The sequence below is a fragment of the Pezoporus occidentalis genome, unplaced genomic scaffold (genome assembly GCF_034315485.1).
Source record: "Pezoporus occidentalis ecotype Australia unplaced genomic scaffold, CSIRO_AGI_Poc_V1 ctg5, whole genome shotgun sequence".
Classification (NCBI taxonomy): domain Eukaryota; kingdom Metazoa; phylum Chordata; class Aves; order Psittaciformes; family Psittacidae; genus Pezoporus; species Pezoporus occidentalis.
The window spans coordinates 12,816,780-12,838,946 of NW_026915835.1; the positions used below are offsets into that span (position 1 = coordinate 12,816,780).

The window sequence follows — 22,167 nt, forward strand, 5'->3', positions numbered from 1 at the left end:
AAAATATACAGAAGAAACTAAATATTTAGGAGATCTACCATATTCAAATATCTAGTTAATGTCAATAAATAAAATGTAGATACAACATATGTCTCAAGAGGACTAGAGGCCAAAATTAACACTGCTGCAAAATGCTGGCGTTTTATGTTCACTGTTCCATTAATGCAGTGACGAAGCATTACAGCTTGCTTTTAAAAATATACTTTTTTTACATATTTTAGAAAATGTAATGAGATTTTATTTACTTAAGGGATGATCAAGATTTAGCAGAAAAAAAAGTTTTAAGCTGAGCTACAAAAATCAGAAGCTTACAAAAGAGTTTCTTGAATTTCATAAAGTTGTGTGGTGCATAATGCTGGAAAAGCATGCAGTAAAGACTAAGGCACTCAGAAGTAAAGCCACTGAACCTTGACTTTTGTTCTGTGGCCTTTAAGAAAGAAAATATTAGAGAACAGTTTTTCCTTTTCTCTCTTATTATTATGAATCAAATGACAAATCTTAATGCTTATATATGGTCATAATGAAATCCAATAGTTCCAGGAAGTGCCAAGTCCTTTCAAAAATCTGAAAGTATTATGAGAGATGCAAATAAACCTTCCATCTAAAACTAGTTCAAAACACATCTCATTATATACAGCTACACTGTTACAATAGTTGCTTCTGTAAGAATTCTATTGTGCTGGCTACTGCTTATCAGAAACTAAGCAAGCATGCGTTGTTTCACCTTGGGTCATTTAAGATGTAATGCAACTGGCTACTTAAAAGAAAATTAGGCATATATACCTGCTCTTAATAGTCTAAATGGTATCAAAACTAACTTACAACACCACTTAAGAAAAAAAGAAATAAGAAAAAAAGGATTTTATTTGAAGTTTACAGGAGAATGAAATGTATGATAATTAAATGCTGTTTTTCACATTTGATTATACCTTACTTATTCGAATAAAATTTTAATTCTCAAGATTATATTATCAAGATTGCATGTTATTTATGACAGCCATTTCCTTTCAGGCTTTTCTCAGGGAGCACAGGGTATGTTCTTCTCTAGAAGTAAGAGTGTACTAGAGCTATCTGAAAGTCATGTATGTGGTTAGCAGAAACTGCTTGCTAACCACACACATGACTGCTAAGCTCAAAACTATTCCCTTCAGCAAGTAAAAAAGAATTAGAAATAGTTAAACTAAAAAACAAAACAAAAAAATAAAATCTATAAAATGTAATACCCATCCAGACTTACAATATTTACTGAAGTTGACTACTTAGTCAAGGTGATTTTACTTTTATCACAGTAAACAGGTAAAATGCAACTTTTATCACAGTGAACAGGTAAAATGCAACTGCTGCATACAAATATTGTTTTGTGGAAGTATAATACAGCAATTCTCATGTGCATCAATTTCTAAGGCAAAACATGTTAAGCAAAGCTGAATTTTTGTCCATGTTTTCATATATTCTACAACAAATTAGGTAAGTATGCGCACTGTGAGTGTTGAGTGTCTGATGGCTGACTACAGAAATACTTTGCTTCCCAAATGCAGTATTAAAGTAATTCCCAAAATAATGAATAGTTTATAGACAAAACAGTCAATAAGAAGATAAGCTAGTCACATCATAGATTTATAGAGTAGTTTTGGTTGCAAGGGACCTTAAAGATTATCTAGTTCCAACCACTCTGACATGGGCAGGGAGCAACAGTGTCAGAACACAGGCTGCAGCCACAAGGGATTTATGAACTTTCACAGTTGGCTACTAGCAAACAGCCCTGTTTCACTGGAACAGCAGCAGCAGCTCACTCATGTAAGATGACAAATCAGATCTAAACAGCAGTATTTGCAGTTAGTTCAGTTTCTCCCATTCTACCCTGAAGAAAGCAAGGTACTGCCCATTTTAGGGAATGCACAAAACTGGATGAGCCAGAAAGGCCTGCACTTTTAACAATTTTTCTGAGAAACAATGGTTTGGCTATTGTACTTTTTTTAAACTATATCTTGTTTCCAGAAAAGAAGTAATCTTTGAATTGTTGTGATGGTGATCACCATTAAAATTACTCAGTTACATTGTGCCTCCTCTTGCAAGTTCAACTTCAACAAGTCTTGATGCTCTGGGACTCTTTGATTAGTTAATAAATTGATAACTCAAGGAGTCAGGTGTGAAACTCATCAAAAATATACACAAAAAGCACCAAAGCCTAAAGAACTTTTCCAGTTTTTTAAGAAAGCCTCAGTTACATCAATTCACTGCTGGCTGCAATACTCTTCTGAAATGATGGCATCAGTGGAAAGCCTCATGGACAATGAAATCTTGCATCAGAAACATCTGGTGCAGATAACAAACTAGTATGATTATATTTTTGTATGCTGTTATAGCAGTCCTTGCATTTTTGTTTCTCTTCTAGGACAAGAGATTTCAACATAAAAGCCTCGCACCCTTCTACACTCCACCCTCATTACACAACAGCCCTCAAAAATGCAAACACATATAAGGTAGTATTTGGTAACTAAAGTATTGTTTACCTCAGGACTCATTTGCAGCCTTAATTAAAGAAAGTCTTGTAATGAGGATAGAGTGTACCTTTTGGATATTTTTCAAAGGCACCTTTTACTTACGTCAATAGGTACCAGAAGGCTCTTGCCAAGATGTTGGTTAAAAGACAGACACCAGGCTTCAGTGTAACCATTCATGTTAGGAACATACTTCTTTATTGTCTCATCATTCAGCCTCAGCCAAACACCATCATCATTGTGGATCTATGGGAAACAAGCAACAAAAACGAGCCATGCCCTTCTGTAACTGTTTCAAAGCCAGTAAGGATTAACAGACTTCAGACAAACAGCAGCAAGGAAGCAATGATCACCACTATGCTGATAGAATTAAGAAAGACGTAAAGAGAAGCATCAACAAAACCAGAATTTCAAAGCAATGGGAGGCATATCTTTTTAGAAGGCAAGATGCAAAGATAAATTTAAATCAGATTATGCAGTAATAAGAGTTGCTTTGAGAGAAGAGGAAAGTCAAGTCTTCATAAAGCTTTTTTAAGTTCCCCACTTGCCAGTTTTCCACTGTTTTTATAACTTAGTAAATTGCAAAAATATTCCTTATATGAAGTTATATTGTAAAAATCATATATGCACAGTAGTCTAACACACTAGTGATCTTTCAGAAGTGTAAGCGAAAGATGTAGTGAAAATAACACCTACATCTAAATTTTTATGTAGGGTTGAAATAGTAAGGTATGAAACACCTTAATTCTTAGAGATATCATTATAAGACGAACTCTAGGAATTTTATTTCCTCTTATTAGTCTCGAAAGTTTGTTACACAGGTTTTCAAGTAAGTAAAAGGAAATGACAGCTTGAAAAACTAAATTAGTAAATATTTAGATTTTTGTGATTTATACTGTTATGTTCTCAATTTCTGTATGTCAACATCTAAACATGAAAAAACATTATCTGCATGAATTAACTTCACATCTTAGCCCAATTTTCAACAGAAATCCCTTAATTACCTCGTCAATGAAAGTGATGGATCCATTGACTTTCACTATGCCTATTTGCTCACTCTGAAGGGAAGGGTGGCTACGGATACGAAGCCCTGCACTGTCCTTGGCCACAAATTTGCGAACCTAAGAGAAGCAAAGGAAGACAGTAAGGAAGAAAAAATTGGAACAGAGCTCTCAAAGAGTAAAAGAAGTAGGTTTAATAGATTCTGAAATGCCAGTGATAAGAGTTACAGTTTGTTGCTAGTTTCCCATGGCTGCTGTGTGTAACTTCACTTTTTTACCATAACCAATAAAATCATACAGTTAAGAAAAGCCCTGAAAGTGCACTGACTCAGCCTTAGAAAGATCTGCATTATACCACACAATATTCACTACAAGCTTCTGATTCCTTTAACTGCTGCCCTCCATTCATCTTACTAATTCTTCCAAGTTTCAAGGATTTTGCCTTTTCAAATTTAGTATTTCCAGTAACTGATCAACCTGCGATTACCACTTCTCATTTCTGCTGTGACAATATCCTCTTTAGTCAGCTTTTTGGCCAGAATGTGGATATTTTCTTTAGCTATAGAGTTTAAACAGCCATTTAAAAATAGAGAAATAACACATCTCTCTCTTTCTTTATTTTTCAAATAGCTCTTTCAATAGTTTCTCCCTTTTTCACAGGAAGGTTAGATCAGATGCTCCTTACAACTAGTTTGATTCACCACACCCCCCAAAAATCTCCTAGTTGTTATTCACTATCATTTTTTTCACCATTCAAACACTTCATCAGGCACCTATCCTACAGAGGACAAATGTAAGCCATGCTTTTGGTCTTTGGTTTTAAGAAGTGCATATATTCTATCCATGCAGTGTAAAGCTTTTTTCTTGTAAGGTTATTTTCAAACTCCACAGGCAAAAGTGAAAAAAGTATAAACTGTAGTATAAACCCTAACTTAACATACAGCACAGAATGCTATAGAAAGAATACACTCAGGAAAATGTAATGAAAGGTAACAGCTAAGTGCCTGATTTCCTACCTCCCCCCAAATAAACTATTTATTTTAAGAAATGGCATTTATTTTAAAGCTAATTTAAAAAAAAAAAAAGAAATGTGAAGGATTTCAAATGTAACTTACTCCAGAATGTGCAAGGTTTTGTTTACAAACAACCCTGTTACTCCAAAGAGCTAGATTTTTCAACAGGCAAAAACAGGACTTAGAAGGTCCTTGTAAAAATGTAAGGCTGAATCATTGCTGACAGCATTCTCAACACAAAAAGGCCCATAAACAGAGCCTTGCAAATTAGGGTCCCTGCGGTAAAAAAATGTTACTTCAGAAAATCATACGATAAGAAGCTAAAACTTTAATTAAAACCTTGAATTTAGAGGAAGAAGTACTGGCACTCAAGATGTGGATATGCACAGGCCAGGAAAGAGCATTTTTCCCCTTTGCAGCAGCTAACTAGTTAATAGAAAACTTCAAGCTGTAACTACAAACAGTTTAGTGATTAGATCCACTAACAGATAATACAACAACAACAAAAAAAAGAGATGAAATTATATTCCATTTCTGAACATCATGAAAAACTTAACTGTCTGAGTCTTCTTCCTGGTATAGCACCTCTTTGCCTGGAATATTTCTCTATGGTTCAGTAACTCTGCCCTGTAAACCTCATAACCAGTTCATAACAAAATGGATTCTGACTAAAGGAGTGACTAATGTAGAAAGGCTCAGCAATTAAGGTACTCCAGTGCACGGCAGTTTTCAAGAGATTTGTTGCTGTGGTGCCAGTTTTGCCACTTGCAATACAGCTAAATCAGAACTGCTTTCTTCCTCCTGGTTCCAGCTACTCTGAATTACATTACATAGCTTGAAAGGTAACGTTTCCCTCAGTAGAATGTGGAATGAAATTTTCTGCATGTTAGTTAATCTAAGTTTCACAGCCAATGAAGAGGAAGCAGTTCCTATGGATCATATACTCCAGGCTGAATAGAGATCACTATGATAATCTCCTTTAGCAACTTGAATGGACAGCAAAAGTCTTAAAAAAATTGTAATACACCATGTATTACTATACACTATTCCATTTTCATCTTGCAATTCAAGTAAGGTTTGACGACAAAATTGGAATGTTCCACTTCCTTAATGAAAATATTTTGGCATTTCTAGTCAAGAACAGATCATCGCTGAGAAGACAGTGTTAGCGTCCTTTGGTTATATTAAATTTCAGGCTGACAATGAAGAGGAAGAAGCTTCTAACAATGTCCTTTCTCTCAGCAAAATGTGATTTGGTATATTGGACTTCCTCTGACTAATACATGTCTAATCTGTACTGTTGGCTCCATATACACGTAGCATAGTGCAATAATTACCTTTCTAGATTATTTCCAATGCTACTGTTCATACACAAAGAATTATTCTAACCTGGTTTGTTACGTGATTATGTGATTTACCATGAAAGGTCCAATGTATTTTTGCAGCAGGCTCTACAGACACTACATAAAGCACAGAAAGATGGCTCCTTTTTCAAAGAGACTAGCGCTTGGAACAAGAAACAAAACATGCGAGCAGAAGAAAACAGGGAGATTTTTAAACACTAAGTAATGCCTCAGAATACCAGAGGCCTAACTTTTATCAAGAATTTTTAACTGTCACAAAGACTATTGACAAAACGTAGCTGCTATTGCATGAACCAGTCATGTCAATTTCCACTGCAAAAATTCAAAAGAACACAGCACTTCCATCCAGCAATTTATCTCATCTTAGACCAGATGTCTCTCTCACTTTGGTAACAGTGAACAACACATATGATGATCAGCTTGGATAGATATCATTAAGTTCTGTGAGATGAATCTCACCCAGTAGGAATTGGAAGTTTTAATTAAGATAATAAAGTAACCAGAAGTCTCTCTTCCAACAGAAGGGAGAAAAACCTAAAAATATTTTTTTGGGGGAAAAAAAAAAAAAAAGGAAGAGAAATAATGTAATGAGGGATAAGAAAAATTTGTGTGGAAACTAAAAGTATTTTTATTTTGAGGTGAAGGTGCAGGGTAGCACAAGCAGATGCTGGATGCATGTACAGACTGGGGAACTGTACAACAAAACTGCTGACTAGATTATTCATGTAAATCACAATGTGCTGTATAGGTAAGAAGTTGGCAAACACCCAATCATTTTTGTAATCATGTATTTCTTAGCCCCCTTTGCAGCTGTACCAAGATGGGGAATGATAACCTTATGGTATTTCAGAATTCCACATCTTTTAATACAGGTTTCTTCATTTGAAAAAGAATTTAATGACTCATTTAATATCCTTTCCTTTGTGTTTAAGAGGAAGTGGATGATGAGGATGATCAGTGAGAAGATGAGGTCCCTGCATCTGGGTATTTTCCTTATAGCACTGCCACAGCACCTTTTGGCTTTCCTCCATTATTTATGTCAACTTTAGTCCCCCAGGGTGGAATGACAAGGTGAAATGGGGAAATCAAAAGCTACAGAAAGAGTAACTATTAAAAATAAAATAATGATGTTCTAAGAAAGGTATATATTACTAAAGAAGCTAATTTTGGATTTCATATTGACTCAAGAAGATCCTTATCAAAAAACAAAATCTTTGTAAAGCCCTTTATACAACTAATTTCATAGTACAGTATCAAAGAATTAATAATAGTGCATGCAGCCTGAGGCTTTTATAATAGTTGCACAATATTTGTGCGACAATCCAAGATTAAGGAAGTTTCTGTTGAGCTTCTGACGGTTTTATTCATGGACAGACAGAAAGAAAATGGAATTAATAGCTTTCACTGTATCCAGTATATGCATTTCATTCCATTTAGTACATTAAAATGGTTTCAAATATCCTTAAGTCCTGCAGAACCATAACATGGAAAGTATGTAGTAAACAATAAAATCCCACCCCAATGTAAGTTTCTGTTTGCGTTTGATTGTGGAGTTTGTTTTTTTTTTTTTCAGTTCTCCAAACCTTGTTTGGCTGAGGCTCTGCTTTTGGTTTAATAAGTTGGGTTCCTGGAGGTATCATTCCTTTTGGAGGATCTTTTACTTTCACTTCTAGTCCAGCATCTATAAGCAAACAAAGACTAAGTTGAAAAAAAAAACAACAAACCAAAAAAACGCCAACCAAAACCAGATGGATATAACCTCGAGTAATAATCTTAAAAGAAATTCTCTCAGCAATCACTGTTAAAGCCAAACTACAAATTAATGGCCTCAGTAGACCTTTTTGGAGGGGAAATCTTTCCACAGCATGCTATAGTATCTCATAACGTAATCTCTAGGACTAGCAAGACAACTGAAAGACTTTCAGCAGGGAAGAAACCCAAAGCATTTAAAAATTAGTGCAAATAATTGAGACCTAGGGTAGAGTCTCAGTTAAGGCCACACTTTCTCAGTTTTCCACAGTGAAAGTGATATTATTTACTCCTGCATGGTCAGGAACAATTTCCCCTTTCCTTCAGTTCTTCTGGAGTTTTTTTGTTACTTGGGTGCTAAATTTTGCTACGAACTGTAATAAAAAGCCTTGTGAGCACAAAGACATACATTTATCAGTATACAAAGTGGATATAATATAAATTTATGCTTAAGCATAGTGAAAAATAAATACCTATTTCAATGCCATCTATAGTAACATGAATGGTATAGAGACCAACAGCTCCAGGAGTCCAATTTGCACAGTATGTACCATCATTATTGACTCTGATCAACATGTTTTCACTGGGTCTAGACATAAACAGAACAACTGAAATGATTAAACAATTACTATCCTATTGGAAACCATCTGTCCAATGTACTAAGCCCTTATTATTTATTATGAAGTTATAACTCTCTATGCCACATTTATTTACAGCAAATGATGGAAGAATACATTCAGAGAGAAGATAACACAAATAGTGAATCAACATTAGCACAATTAAGAATTAACAATTCTAAACAAAATCCCTAAATTTAAGAAAAAATACGTCAATTTTAAAAGAAAGAGAAAAGAAGCAATTTTTCTGCTTCTGCCCTTAAACAAGTTTATCTGGCAATCAAGCCTTGTGAATCTGGGTGTAAGCAGAAATAACAGGGCATTTTAATTAAGTCCCTATCAAAAAGGGGATTTTTTGGTGTTTACCTCTTTGGTGTTGGTGAAGCAAAGCGCAGTTCTTCAAAAGAATAATTTTCATATGCCTATAAACAGATTAAATTCAACAAACAAAATCAACAGTTACCAGTTATAGGACAGTCATAGATAAAAGAAAGCAGAGTACTGTCTCAAAGAACACAGTAATCTAACTTTAGACTCACCAGAAGCATTGGTCAGGGAACCAGAAACAAATTCCAAAGCACAGAAACATAGACAAATATAATCATAGAATAGTTAGGGTTGGAAAAGACCTTAAGATCATCTAGTTCCAACCCCCTGCCGTGGGCAGGGACACAGATATGAAAAAGGTACCTTCACTTTCTCTCTAAAACAGCCATTATTTAGATAATAAAGTATTGCTAACTAAACCTTTGTTCACAGTGAAGTCCTTGAATCTATTCTCACCTCACACTTGTATAAAAAGCCTTTGAATGCAGGTAGAGAACTGGAGACCATGTGAGGATAAAGCAAAATATGTTGCAAGTCAAAAACTGCAAACCAGGCCAGTGGATTTATCAATGGAGTTTTCTTTCTACTGAAAGTGAAGAACATATTCATTCTATACTGAGGTGGTATTTCCATGGATTCCCACTACAAAAAAAAGACCTGGTTCACTTGCACAGTTTCCTGTGGAATTAATCCACAGAAAAGCCCCACAAGAAGTAACTAATGGCAGTAGTCCTTGAAATGCACAAAGTCCCTCAGCAAGAATCTCTCTGGGCTGCAATGGTTATATGACTCCTGTGTAAAATTAAAAACAGGGGAAGAAGAGGTGTTTAAATGTTCAATAACATTTGAACATAGATGCAGCTTAGCCATTTTGGGTCTCTATACAACGTGTCATAATTTACTGTCATGAAGTGAGAAGACAGAGTCTATAATCATATTTGGATGTTTACATCAAGTACTGATACAACATGCAGGCTGGTATGAAGAAGTTAGACATCTGCATTTTATGCTAAAATGAATGTACTCGGTAACGCAGGGAGGGAAGTAGAAGAGAATGTTTACACGTTCTTGAATCAGTAAAGTTGTTAATAAGCTAATCAAATACAGTAGGTAACACATCTGCATTTCCCAAAATTTCAGACAGCCCTTAATTTAAGCAGCAAAATATCAGCCCTCTTGTGAATTAAATAAAGTTTTGGATGTAAAAGACCAACCTGAAAGGAACCTCTGGAAGATTCCCCAGGAACATGTCAAATATAGAAGTTAACCATGTTTCAACAAGAAGAGAGAGCTGATCCATTTGGCAACAGCTGATTTCAACAGATGCTGTTTAAAATTTCATTCATTGATACAGAAATCATGACTTTCAATAGCTGTTTTCATTTCTCCTGAGTGGTTCAGACTAGTTTGTTAATCAGTACAATTCAAAATCAAAGACAATTTTTCTTTTTAAATGCTAATCCAGTTTATAATGGCTTTAGAGTTCAGGTAATTGGCTCTTTTGATGCACCTAGTTTTCTGCTGAACTTAAATATAACCAAAGTAATTTGTAATTAATGTATTTATAAATTGTGACCAAAAACAAATATACTTTTTCCCCCTCTCATTTGCATGCCTTTTCACACTTTGAATGCTGAATTTTATAGTCACATTGATGAAATGACAGTAATTTACCTTCATCATTGTAATAGCAATATATCGAGCTTCTTTTACTATCATTGGCTCATAGGAAGAATCTAGCTTTGGTGAAGGAAGTCCTCCAAAGGTCATATCACTGCTAGGGGATGCAGCTGTTGCAGGACTCCCTGGTATCCGTTGTACCTTTTTAGCTTGCTCTTGTTGCAAAGATGTTTTTTTCTGAGAAACAGGAATAGCTTTGACTTCTACCTGCAGTAAGATATGGAATACAGAAGGTGATTCAGGGAGAAAACACACACACATTGTTTTTTATATCTAATAATGTACAGTGATAAAGTGCTCAGGGAAGTCACTATAAATTCAGCTGTGTCAAAACCCAAACAATTTGCAAAGCCAAGCACAGCATCTCTGAACAATGTAAATATACATGAGAGAAGCACCCAACTGACTTGGCACATGACTATTAAAGGGACAGGCAATGTGAGTTCTGCCAACCCCAGAGTATACCCTGGGAAGCAGCATGTAGTCTTGTTTGCTTAGTTAAGTTTTCCCACAACTGAAAATCCTTCCAAGAGCCTTCCAAACAAGTACACAGATTTCAGAGTGTATCATCAGGACCTGCAAGATGTGGGTCAGCACTGGTGAGATTGGATCTTGTCTAGCTCTGCCGCCCTAGTTTATCAGCACTGTACATTTATACTGTGCCCTTTAACATTATTTTAACTTTTTTTCCCCAGAGGTACCACAGACCTCCATTAGTGCAAGTAACATAGCAGCTGTACACAGTTTGCTGAGGGAGAACAGACTACTTGCAAAATAATGTTGTGAACTTAAGAGGTAAGAAAGTCTAACTACACTGAATTTATGAATGCCATTTTCTGCCCTATACAAGAGTATTCTTTAAGTATCTTCAACAAATACTAAAAGATGGCACAATGAAGTATAATAGTTGTCAAGATTACAGTAATTACCTTCATATTAGGAACATGAACAACATCCCCATACTGGTCTTTTGTTTGCACAGTAATAACAGTTGGCCAACCACATCGAATGTCATCTTTATTCAAAATCAATGATGTTTTCTGAGGATCAGCATATGAATCTGGCTGAAGCCACCTACAGCAAAGAAAACCACCTAACATTAAAATCCCATATAGCCCCTCAAAAGGTAAATTCTTACTCTGTGCAAATTTCACTTCCAGCTAAGAGAAGAAGGTCTGAATACATAAACAAACACTTTTACCCAATATATTAATAGAAACAATTCAGCCAAATAGTTTTATTTAACTAGTATTTACTATAACTGTTAAAAGTTCTATAGCTGGTTTTACAGACATGCAACAGTGCATAGGTTTTAAAATTTAGCAGGTAACGTAACATTTTCTACTTTGCTGTAAAACTTAAACAGTACAACAATGAAGCAATGGGTTTATTCATGCAGCACACAAACTTTTACCTTGCAAGTCGTCCACCACTTGATCCTGGTACACAAGCAATGAAATCCTCCAGAAATGACTGTTCATTGCTTTGTACCTGAAGTGGAAGATTTCCTTCGAGAGCTTCCAAAATGGTTGGGGAGTGAGACAGTGCCAAGCCCTTCCCAAGAATGCCGGAGTGAGATTTGCACACCTGTGTTTTTTGCCAGAGGTTGAGGTGGGAGTGACACGATGGAGACATAAAACAGTATCTTACATGTAGGCACCTTCCCATAATATGACACAATTACAGACACTCTGGGCACTGAAAACCATTCAAGGAGGAGAGGAGTGGATAAACTTTACCCCAATGCAAGTTATAAAAGTCATCTCAGTCTATAAACCAGTAATATACGTCAAAGGAGATTAAACAATCTTGAGTTAAGGGAGAATTTCTGGGGGAAACAAAAAGGTAATATGGATTTTCATCTTCAGAGTACCCTAAACTACTGAACTGTGACCAGAAGAATGAAGAAAGACATTCTGAAAATGTGACCAATGAGCATGTTCCAAAGGAATACAAAAGGCCACAGATACAACTTACAGAGAGGCAGATCTCTTAAAGAATTTTTTTAATAAGACAAAGTAAAATAAATGCTTTCTTTGCAAGAAGGGAAGTAAGATGCGAAGATACAGGAAATACTGAACAGACAGGACTAAAACTGAAAATTCATTATTTCCATGCACACTCCTAGCTCACAGTTTGAATTAGAAAATGGTGGGTCTAAGAGCAGACTGCTGAAAAATACTTGTCCAATGAACATCTGATTCTTCCTAGACAGTTTCTGGTTACTATTCTGTCATCTAAGGCCTCTGCAACAGTGTTATGCAGTAGCACTGATAACAGTGTTCCAACAACTACTGTGACAACTGAATTTCAAAACAGTTGCCCTGAAGATAATAATGGAAAGAGAGAGAATGTGAAAACTCCTTTTCACTGTTCATCATCAGCTAGGGACTACCGACAGGGAGTTACTGACTAGCATAGGCTCCCATTACAACAAATAAAATACGAACAAAACCAGAACTGAAATCATGTAATCTGGCGACTTGCTATGTGTCCTGGGTTTAAACCACGACACTATGTTACCACTCAACTGAGGAAGTGATTTTATTTCTCCAGTTGCAAGACATGTAAAAGATTAATTTTGGGAACATTTAAAATTTCCTGAATAGTGCGACTTCAGCCAAACAGGCACATTTTGAAATATACTTGGTAATATAACTTTCTATGTAATAATTGATACATTTTTCTCTAAGTGAAGTTATTATAAAAAAAGATTGAATGTAAATACTAGACTTCTGTAAGACTTTCTTAAACTGTTTTATAAAAAGGTGGATTCCCTCCTGTTATATAAAACTTAAAAGTGATTTGCTTAAGAATGTTGCAATGGATAAAAAGCTGCAGTATACCTGTAAGGCAGCCTCTTCAAGTATCTCAAGATCATCTTCAAATTCATTACCTGCTGTAAAAATATAAGTATCTATTTTTCATAACAATAACACTGACACTTATTTACATATTATATAATGTTAAATTCAACTCTGTTTAGTGAAACCTTTTATATCGCAAAATTTAAACTTGCGTGAGGATGTGTAATATTGTTTATAATTGAAAGATGAGTATTTTCAAGTAATACAGTAAACATGCAGTACTGTGTAGTTCAGTGCACAAGCAAATAAACAATTGTTGTTTGCCCAGAACAACAATATACGTTACACAAACCAAAAAACTGGCACTTATCTCCAACACAATATGTATGGCAAATCTTTGGATATGACTAGAAACTTTCAGAAAAAGATTCTGGTAGGTCAAGATAGTTTCTGGGAAGCAATACCAACTGCTCCCTTTGACAAGCTTACCCTAGTATTTGAAAACCTGAAAACTCTGCACAATTTTGCTAATTATGATTTCTCCTTAAAACATAAAAATTAAATACATTCTATTATACAATAATTCGTTCTCACAGATGCAACTTGAAATTCTGATTCCAGGGTGACCAGAATTGCCAAACACAGTCTCTTAACAAAAAAGTAAACCGGATAAGGTTACCCTATTTCTACTCTCTCTCAAAAGCATATCAGGAAATTCTAATAGGCAGAAGAGAGAAAGAGAAAGGAGCATAATCAAGTCCTAAGGCACTTTAAAAATTCAAAGAAATAGAGATATATAAAAACTCTGCTCTCAGAAGTAACTTCTACCAAATTTGAAATGCTAGTAATTACTTGCCAGTAATAATGTTAAATATATTTCCACATTGCTGTTCAAGTTCCATCTTTGACACAGATCAGATCTCTTTTGGAAAGCAGCATCCTAAATTTAAAAAAATCAACAGAACTGGCAAGGATGAAGTGTGACTTTCTGAAAAACCAACAACTGTTGTAAAAAAGCAGCTACCACTGTTGCCTAGAATTAATCTTATATTTATTCACAGGGTCTAGTGGTCATGTAGATTAATTTTATAGATGAAACAATATGTATGTATGTCATTGGCACTGTAATATTATCAGCGACACTAAGAGAACTTGGCTGAAGTCCTCGAGTTGGTGTAAATGGTCAGATGAATCAATTACATCAGTACTCCAGAAACTATTTGCAGGCCAATGCACCTATGCTTCCTCTTCTGCAGATCTTACACAAGCACTTTTATAGATGGCTGAGACTTGAGGAAACTTGACTGCATATTTTATTTCAGATTCCTTCCATCTGAAAGCATACAAAGCCAATCTATGTACCACCTACATTCAAAATTAGGACAAAAAAACCAAAACGCTTTAGAGAGAAGTGTGATGTTATTAGGAATCCTGGGAAATTAAGATAGAACCTTTTTCATTTTTCGTAACAGAAGTATAAATGGATGCTAGGTCAGTCAACAAAACTAGGGAGTTAATGCGGCTGTTTGGAGGATAAGAGAAGAGGGCACTATTAAAAATATAGAATTGCCTTATACTTTTGAGAGAGAAATACAGACCTACCAGTGCAACTGAGGTGCCTATTTCTGATATAAAGAAATTTGCATATTCAAATACACAAGCAAAATACGAAGTAAAAAAAATAAATCACTAATTCGGTTTTGTGGTTGTAAGTGGACACTGATCAATGCCTTCCAGCTCATTAATACACACTTCAGTCTCATAAATATTTGAGCTCTTGTTTGTGCTCCTAAATTAAAATGATCAAAAAGATCCTATTATATATTATAAGTGTTTTTCCTATACACTAATGTTAATTAGGAGGAATGCTATTACACAGAATATGGCAGCACCAGTAGGAGGTGTTCTAATTCATCTTCATATCCATTAGTTTTCATAAAGTCATATTTTTTCTTACATTTTAAATTGAATTTGGGTTACTGCAAGCTTATTTGCTGCATCTGCTGTAGAAGTGTGTGGGGTTTTTTGTAATTGTAAAAAATACCCCTACAGCAGCAATATTTTGGGCTATAAGGTCAATGGTCACTTTCAATTTTTAAACTACTAATTTTAAATCTTGCAATTCAATGCTGCAGGTATTTTACATTCAGAAAGGTGTGGAATGCAGGGAGAAAAACCAGTGAAAGAGAAATACAAATAAGATACCTGCACATTTGTGAAGTGCCACGAGAAAGCTGTAAGACATAGCTCGTACACTGATACACTACCTGTGGATGGGTGGAGTTGGTTCAGATTTAAATGACTAAGTTTCCCTCCTCCCCATACACACTTGAAGGGAACACCACTTTACTATCTTGTTTGCTTAATTCAGTTTTAAGAATTAATTTCATATGATTATCTCTAACTGAAAGCAACACTAAGTCTTAGAGGTGGTATTCAGAAAACCCAAAGTAATGATGAAATAGCAAAGTATGTTCTTTGAGTACTTACCAATAGGAAGTGCTAGATCCTTCTTCATCAAAGCTGCTGCACACGATCCTCCTAAATTTGCCAATTCCTTCTCCAGCTGAATAATACCCTTCAAATTGAAACAAATTTGAAAACAAAAAGTGTCACAGAGAATAGGACAATGAATACATTTCCTTGACACTACTTTACCCTAACAGAGAGAGTATGTGTTCCAGTTTGAACTTTCTCAGCAATATACTGTCATATTTTGCTATGACATGGGCCAGAGTACCAAAGTTTTTTAACATTAAAGAGAAAGGAAACTTCCTAATACAAAAAAGTGCTACTCATACATTTTCAGATTGCAAAGCAATGCCTCTTCTAAGCTGTACCACACAGGCTCACATTCCCATCTTGTTTAAATGTAGCACTGTTCAAAACCTTTTTTCCTTTCTCCTCTTTCCTCTTCCCTCTCTCTAGTTGGAGAGGCAAGGATGGAAAAAGAGTCCATAATTTCTCTTTCTCCATTATATATCCTGGTAATACCCTTGACGGTTTCTCCCTTCTATTTGCACTGAAAAGTTAATTCTTTCTATTGACGCTGCTGTTGTAGGGAATGAGAAGACTCCCTCCCACCCACCAGATTGTCACTGAAAACACATGAGAGCCTCTCCATCAGGAATACCATCAGACCATGCACATGATTGTCAAATACCTGGAGGGATGGAGGCTGGGTGCAAGGAAGGGGTGCACCTAAATGGCAAGGGAGGTTCTAGCTAGTTTTTACACCATGAAGAAATGTACCTGATATTTTTCCTTCAACTTGTCCCAGCTACATGCAGGCACAACCCCCTTAACTTTGCTCACAAAAAGGTGCTGACACTAACACCAATTTGAAATTTTAAAGGAATCTGTGGGTGGATCAGCACACACCTCTGACAGATGCCTCTCCTGGAGGAAAAACAAAAAACAAACCCAAAACCAAAAAACACTACCAAAAACAGTGGGGGATATAGGAAACCTCTCTACGACAGATTTTCTAGGCAGACTTACAGAAACTGGCAATATGTATAGTAGATAAAAATACTCTTCTTTTGGAAAGAGCCTTCAAAATCAGTAACCCTAGACTTGCCCTGTAAACTCCAAGATCCCAATCACACTGAAAAGTCTCCAAAACGCATTTTAAGCTAAACCCTTGGTAAACTGCATCTTTAGGACTTAAAACAGCAGGTGCTGAAAAGATGTGAAATGTGGATCATCCCACCAGAGGTCCCTGCTGTATGAACACCCCTTATGAAGAAGGCAGATTTTACATATATTTTACACACATTATGACCAGCAAAAAGCCTTCCTTTTCATTCAAAGCATAAATCTAAAATTTGTGCAAAAATCCTAGGTTTCAATGAAGTTTAATAGCCCAACTACACCCAATTCCTTGATGCACTAGCTCACAGTGTGACACCTTTCATTTTTTAAAGAGACTTCCCTAACAACGAATGTCGTTCAATATACTATAGCTTGGTAATGGTACCAAAAGCTTGTTCTTTGGAAAGAGAGAGAAACAGATGTGGAAAAATAATCCCACTGCCTTGAATTAGGTCTTACTGATTCCTTTTATCTAGAGAAAACGCAATGGTCATCAGAACATACTTTTCTTTTTCTACTAGTGATAACACTTCCAAAAATTATCATCACATAGTTCCCAAAAGAATGAGAAACTCGTGTTGTGTACCCAGTTACTTAACTTAAGGCTTTAGCGTTGAGATGCAAGGTAGCTTTTCTATTTATAAAACTTTTAAATTAAGAGGTTTTGGGCCATAAAAAGGTATGCTTGAAAACAATTACAACTTCTCTTTAGCTGGTATAGTTAATTAACGTACTGGCTGGCATATTTTAGCACTGACTGTGAAAAACACGCCAGCAGCTTAGTTTGTAAATGGCTTAAAAAAATTAATGACGTATATGATTCTGCAACCTTTTTGCCTGCTTAAGCAAGAATTATTATTACTCAAACACAGACTAGTTAGATTATTTATAGGATTTGTTAATCTGATTTGGTACAAGCAAGGGAGACTATTGTGGTTTAAGCCCAGCTTGTTATTCAGAACCACGCAGCTGCTCGCTCACTCCCCCTCGGCCTTCACAGCTAATAATCTTGCAGTATGTTTTACTATCTGAATACTATGAAATTCTTCAGAATTTCATGTTTTGAAAACCTGAAGACATGATTTAGCTTGAGAAGAATCCAGGAATAAGATGAGGTAAATCTTCTGTGAGGCCTGTGGTGTAAGCACTTCACAAGGTCTGCAATGGGCTCAAAGACTCCTAAGGTAAGGGAGGGGCTATTTTTCCAGCATTATTATAAAGCCTTTTATCATTAATCTCTTAAAATAACCCAAAATGATTAACTGGCCTAAGATTATGAAAAAATTTTATCTTCCCTTTGCAACAAGGCAACAGTGGTGGAAATGACACATGTCCTTAAAGGCAAGATGAGGTGACCACTGCACAAAATCTCAAGTAGCCTAAATGAGGCCAGCATCTCCAGGGAGTCTGAGAGCTCTGGTACGAGTGAACATGGAAAAATAATGCAAGTTTGTCATCCCACGATGGGCAGTGACAGCAAAATACTAATCACTGTGTATCTGAAAATCCCAATCCTTCGGATTTCTGATGGAAGAAAAGGTCAGAATTCTAGGAAATTTCACATCCCATTGACATGCTATTTATTTGCAGACCATCAGTTATTAAAAAACCAAACCAAACAAAAAGCCATTCCAATAATATTCAGATTAAAAAATTCCAAACAAATGTCTGTAACAAAACAAAACAAAAAATCCTTAAAAACTTGTACAAAATTAATTTAGAACCATTCTGCTAATGTTATTTAGTCAGAAGTGGAAATACAAATATTAAAAAAAAAACACAAAAAACAAACCAAAACAAACCCCAAACCAAACAAAAAAACCTAGCCTTACAGAAGAGAATTAATAGGTGCAGCAACTGCAGCCATTGCCCTTTTTACTTACCTCATCAGATCCTGGACTAAATTCATATCCAATTGCATAACATTTGAAACCATAAAAACAAGCCTTTTCATCTTTCACATAGTCTGATGCAGTCTCCAGAGAAAAAAGAGCTTCATTTCCTTATAAGGAGGAAAAGGATACATAAAATAAATACATAAACATTTGATACTTTTCCTCTTTTTGTATGTTTCTTCCATAGGATCATATATGAAACCTAGGCTTTATAACATGTAAAGTAAAACCATGAATAATTAGCAGACTAACACTTCAAACAAGAAATCTAATATAAAAATGCAATCAACTGATGTACAACAATGGCTCACAGTGTCTTGCCAGTTTGGATGAAGACACTTTTTCAACTTTGCTTTCTAAGATAATTTTGCAGAAAAATCAAACCTTTCACTATTTTAATAATTCACATTAGTAGAAAATATTGCAGTATCTATTTATTACCTGGCAATACTAATACCATGGTAGGCCATCCTGAAGATCCAGAGAATTTTTTCAGCTCTACCCATGAATTAAGGTTGTCATGAACAGAAGCATGCTTTGGTCCAAATCCCAGACTCTGCGCAATTCTAACAGGAATTAGTAAACGAAGAACATCCTCTGATTGAGCAGTGCCACACTGAGTGTCAAACTCTATTGTTATCCACCTGACACATTCAGGAAAAGTCACCTAGAACAAAACAATAGTCTAATTAAATGCTTTTTTACTTTCATTTGGTTTTGACTCTTTAGGCTAGAGAAGTCATTCAATTATGCAATTCTGTACATTTGTTTTGATATTCTTTAGATTAACATTATCCTAATTTATTCTTTGATGTTCAGATATACCCGAAATGCTTTACATCTTACTGAATTATAATTATGTCTTCTAACTTACGTTCAGATTAAGTATTTGTGCTCATGATACCATTTTGTGGTTGTTTTTAAGAACTCTGCACAGGACCATTAAACAGAACAGCCACAGACCATTACAAACATTTAATTCTCAAATAAGTTTTTAAATGCAAACTTCACCAGACACATTCAGCATCTGATTTGTGCAATCTTAGAAAAGTACACAGCAGCTGAACTGCACTTGTGAACATGGCCTGCATTATGACAGCATATAACTACAGAAATTCAAAGGCAGCAACAACTAAGCCTAAGGCTTCAGATGAGATCTATAAACTTGTAGAACTATAAGAATCAGTGCATCAAGGAAGATCATATGGTAACTACATTTTCTCCAGTGAAGGTCTTGCTGTCTTACAGGAGAACCAAGTGGATTAGTAATTAATGAACTCATCCAGCTCTCTAATTCCAGGTTTGCTGCCTCATGATTCACAGTCACGGAATCAATGTGACTGCAGAACTCACTATTTCAAGAACTGCAACATGAGATTTATCTCTCAGGCAAGTAATTTATGCCTCACCCCTTAACTAGAAAAAACACCCTTTCACTACTGACCTTGAGGAAAACCTAGTTTTATTGCAATGGTCATGGATGTAAGGTGGAACACATCCTACTCAGAGTGACCTAACACAGTTAAAGACTTCAGAGACTTCTGCAATGCCAGATCACGGTCCAAGTCAAAGTAATTGATGAAAAACTTAAATTGGCAGACCAAAACCAGCCAGCATAGGGATCCCTACACCATAATTAATTTGACTTGAACTGACACTATTTTACAAAGCGTTGTTTTAGCATTAGGTAAGAAAGTCTGAGATATGATTACATAATGTGTACATAAAGACTTCCAACTTCTACAGCCTGTACAGTTAGAGCAAAGAAACTGTACATGACAGTAGCAAAATCTAAGACTTTAGTCCTAGATACCTGCATTAGGGGGTTAACGCTACACTTGTTTCCACTCCAGTTTCCATTATACTTACTGGACAGAGTTTTCTCCAGAAAGCAGTACAGTAATTGTATATAAAACTGCCTCTGACAGTAGACAATATGAATTATCATCCATTGCAACAATTTTTCAGAGAGAAAACATTGACAAAACAAAATCCACATGTCAAAATCTTTTAAGAAACTGCATATACACTTGGAAATGGTGCTCACCTTATAGTGTGTAACACAGGCAGGTTTATAAGGATGCTCACTTTCTACAACAGCATAATGATTGGAGGTAGTACAAGCTGAAAGCCCTTGCTCTGGCTGGTTTCCAGTAGTGCTGTCTGTGGACTGATTTGGGTTAAAAGCTGGAGGAGCATATTTCTGATTCAGAACTGCCACAGAAGGAAGCAACTGCTGTACTAGGCCAAAGACCTCAACAGCAACCTGTAACAAAACACCACATATATAAAGTATTAGTTACAACTGGGTAAAAACAATGCTCACAAACACATTTATCTACAATGGTTGTTTTGGATATTCTCAGAATATCACTACTACTACAATTCATTCAGTCATTTTCCAGTTCTGCATCTACACAATCCTGACAGAAAAAGCATCACTACATTAATCCCAATTACTCCTCTTGGAGACTTGCCAAAGCTGAAACACAAATCTGCACACAGCTGCAAGATACCTTCTACTAAAAAGCTGATAACATTAACAAACAATAAGCATGAACTGACAGAAAGCAAATACCATACTGAAGTCATAGTCCAGTTATATTTTGTTTTATAATGACATTAATATAGTGTTTTCCAAATACTCAACATACTTTAATGCAGGTAGTGTTAAGCATTGCATTACTCCGTGCAATCTTCATGACATTTTAAAGGAAAAGAACACTTCTAAAGCAAAACACTTGGTTCTAAACACAGTTCATCACAGTAACAAGTTAACGTTGAAACCATTTTTAACTAAATGAATCTGCTAGATCTTATGTAGCCAGTCCTCTTTCCTCCCGCTTTAAAGAGAAGTGAAAAAAGAGCACGCAGTAAATGAAAAAACAGTAAAAGGCAACAGTGTCTACTACCTAAGTTAATGACATTTGTAAATCTAGTAACAGATTTGAAGAGTGCTCCAGACTAGGCACATGGAAGAATGCTATGCCACTGAAAAGTAAGGTTATTTTTTATTTATAGCTGACACCTTCCCATCTCTAAATTTGACAGAAATAATCTTAATTTAAGGAACGGCTACCACGGCTTTGGATGTTTACTGTAAAGATACATAATATGAGGTATATTTCATCCCACCAATATCCATCAATGAGTCACAAATACAGATCCTTCTAGCTTCTTGTCTTTTTATACTGTTAAAGCTCATAATCTTTCCCTCTGCTTCCTTATTTATTTCATTATGCCTTCAATTTAAGTTTTTAAAAAGTAACTTCTAAAACTTGATTATGTTGCTAAAATTCTTGACTCTGGAAAATTCATGAGTCACATAGTCAAATATAAACCACTACTTCATAAAATCATAAGAAATCAAGATGCTCAGATTTTCAGAGTAAACCTTTGTAACACTCTTAAATTTCTTCAGTAATTTCTTTTGAGGAGCGTACCTTGGGAATAGCTGCTGCTACTGGTCCTATGTAGGCTATTATGAGGGGAAGCAGCATTGAAAACAGACTGGAAGAGCTGAGTAGTTCTGGAATGTCTTCAGCTAAACAAAGATAATTACAATACAGGTATTATTAACAGATGTACCATGACTCAAAAAACATTTTGGTAGTTTGAT

General features: G+C 35.6%; 1 protein-coding gene across 12 annotated transcripts in view; it reads right to left on the reverse strand.

Moving 5' to 3' along the window:
- The window catches only part of MYCBP2 (MYC binding protein 2), a 182,715-nt gene that overhangs the window by 56,945 nt on the left and 103,603 nt on the right, over window positions 1-22,167 (reverse strand). For 11 of the 12 annotated variants that reach the window (XM_062636926.1, XM_062636931.1, XM_062636924.1 and 8 more), the window contains 14 exons: window positions 21,992-22,092; window positions 20,596-20,814; window positions 18,990-19,215; window positions 18,537-18,655; window positions 15,550-15,637; window positions 13,099-13,151; window positions 11,667-11,839; window positions 11,182-11,326; window positions 10,247-10,459; window positions 8,612-8,667; window positions 8,102-8,217; window positions 7,463-7,560; window positions 3,506-3,622; window positions 2,607-2,747 (listed from right to left, as the gene is read on the reverse strand). In XM_062636926.1, the coding sequence (XP_062492910.1) occupies window positions 2,607-2,747; window positions 3,506-3,622; window positions 7,463-7,560; window positions 8,102-8,217; window positions 8,612-8,667; window positions 10,247-10,459; window positions 11,182-11,326; window positions 11,667-11,839; window positions 13,099-13,151; window positions 15,550-15,637; window positions 18,537-18,655; window positions 18,990-19,215; window positions 20,596-20,814; window positions 21,992-22,092 (1,865 nt within the window). The remainder of the gene's footprint in view (window positions 1-2,606; window positions 2,748-3,505; window positions 3,623-7,462; window positions 7,561-8,101; window positions 8,218-8,611; window positions 8,668-10,246; window positions 10,460-11,181; window positions 11,327-11,666; window positions 11,840-13,098; window positions 13,152-15,549; window positions 15,638-18,536; window positions 18,656-18,989; window positions 19,216-20,595; window positions 20,815-21,991; window positions 22,093-22,167) is intronic. The other variant, XM_062636928.1, reaches the window with a different exon arrangement.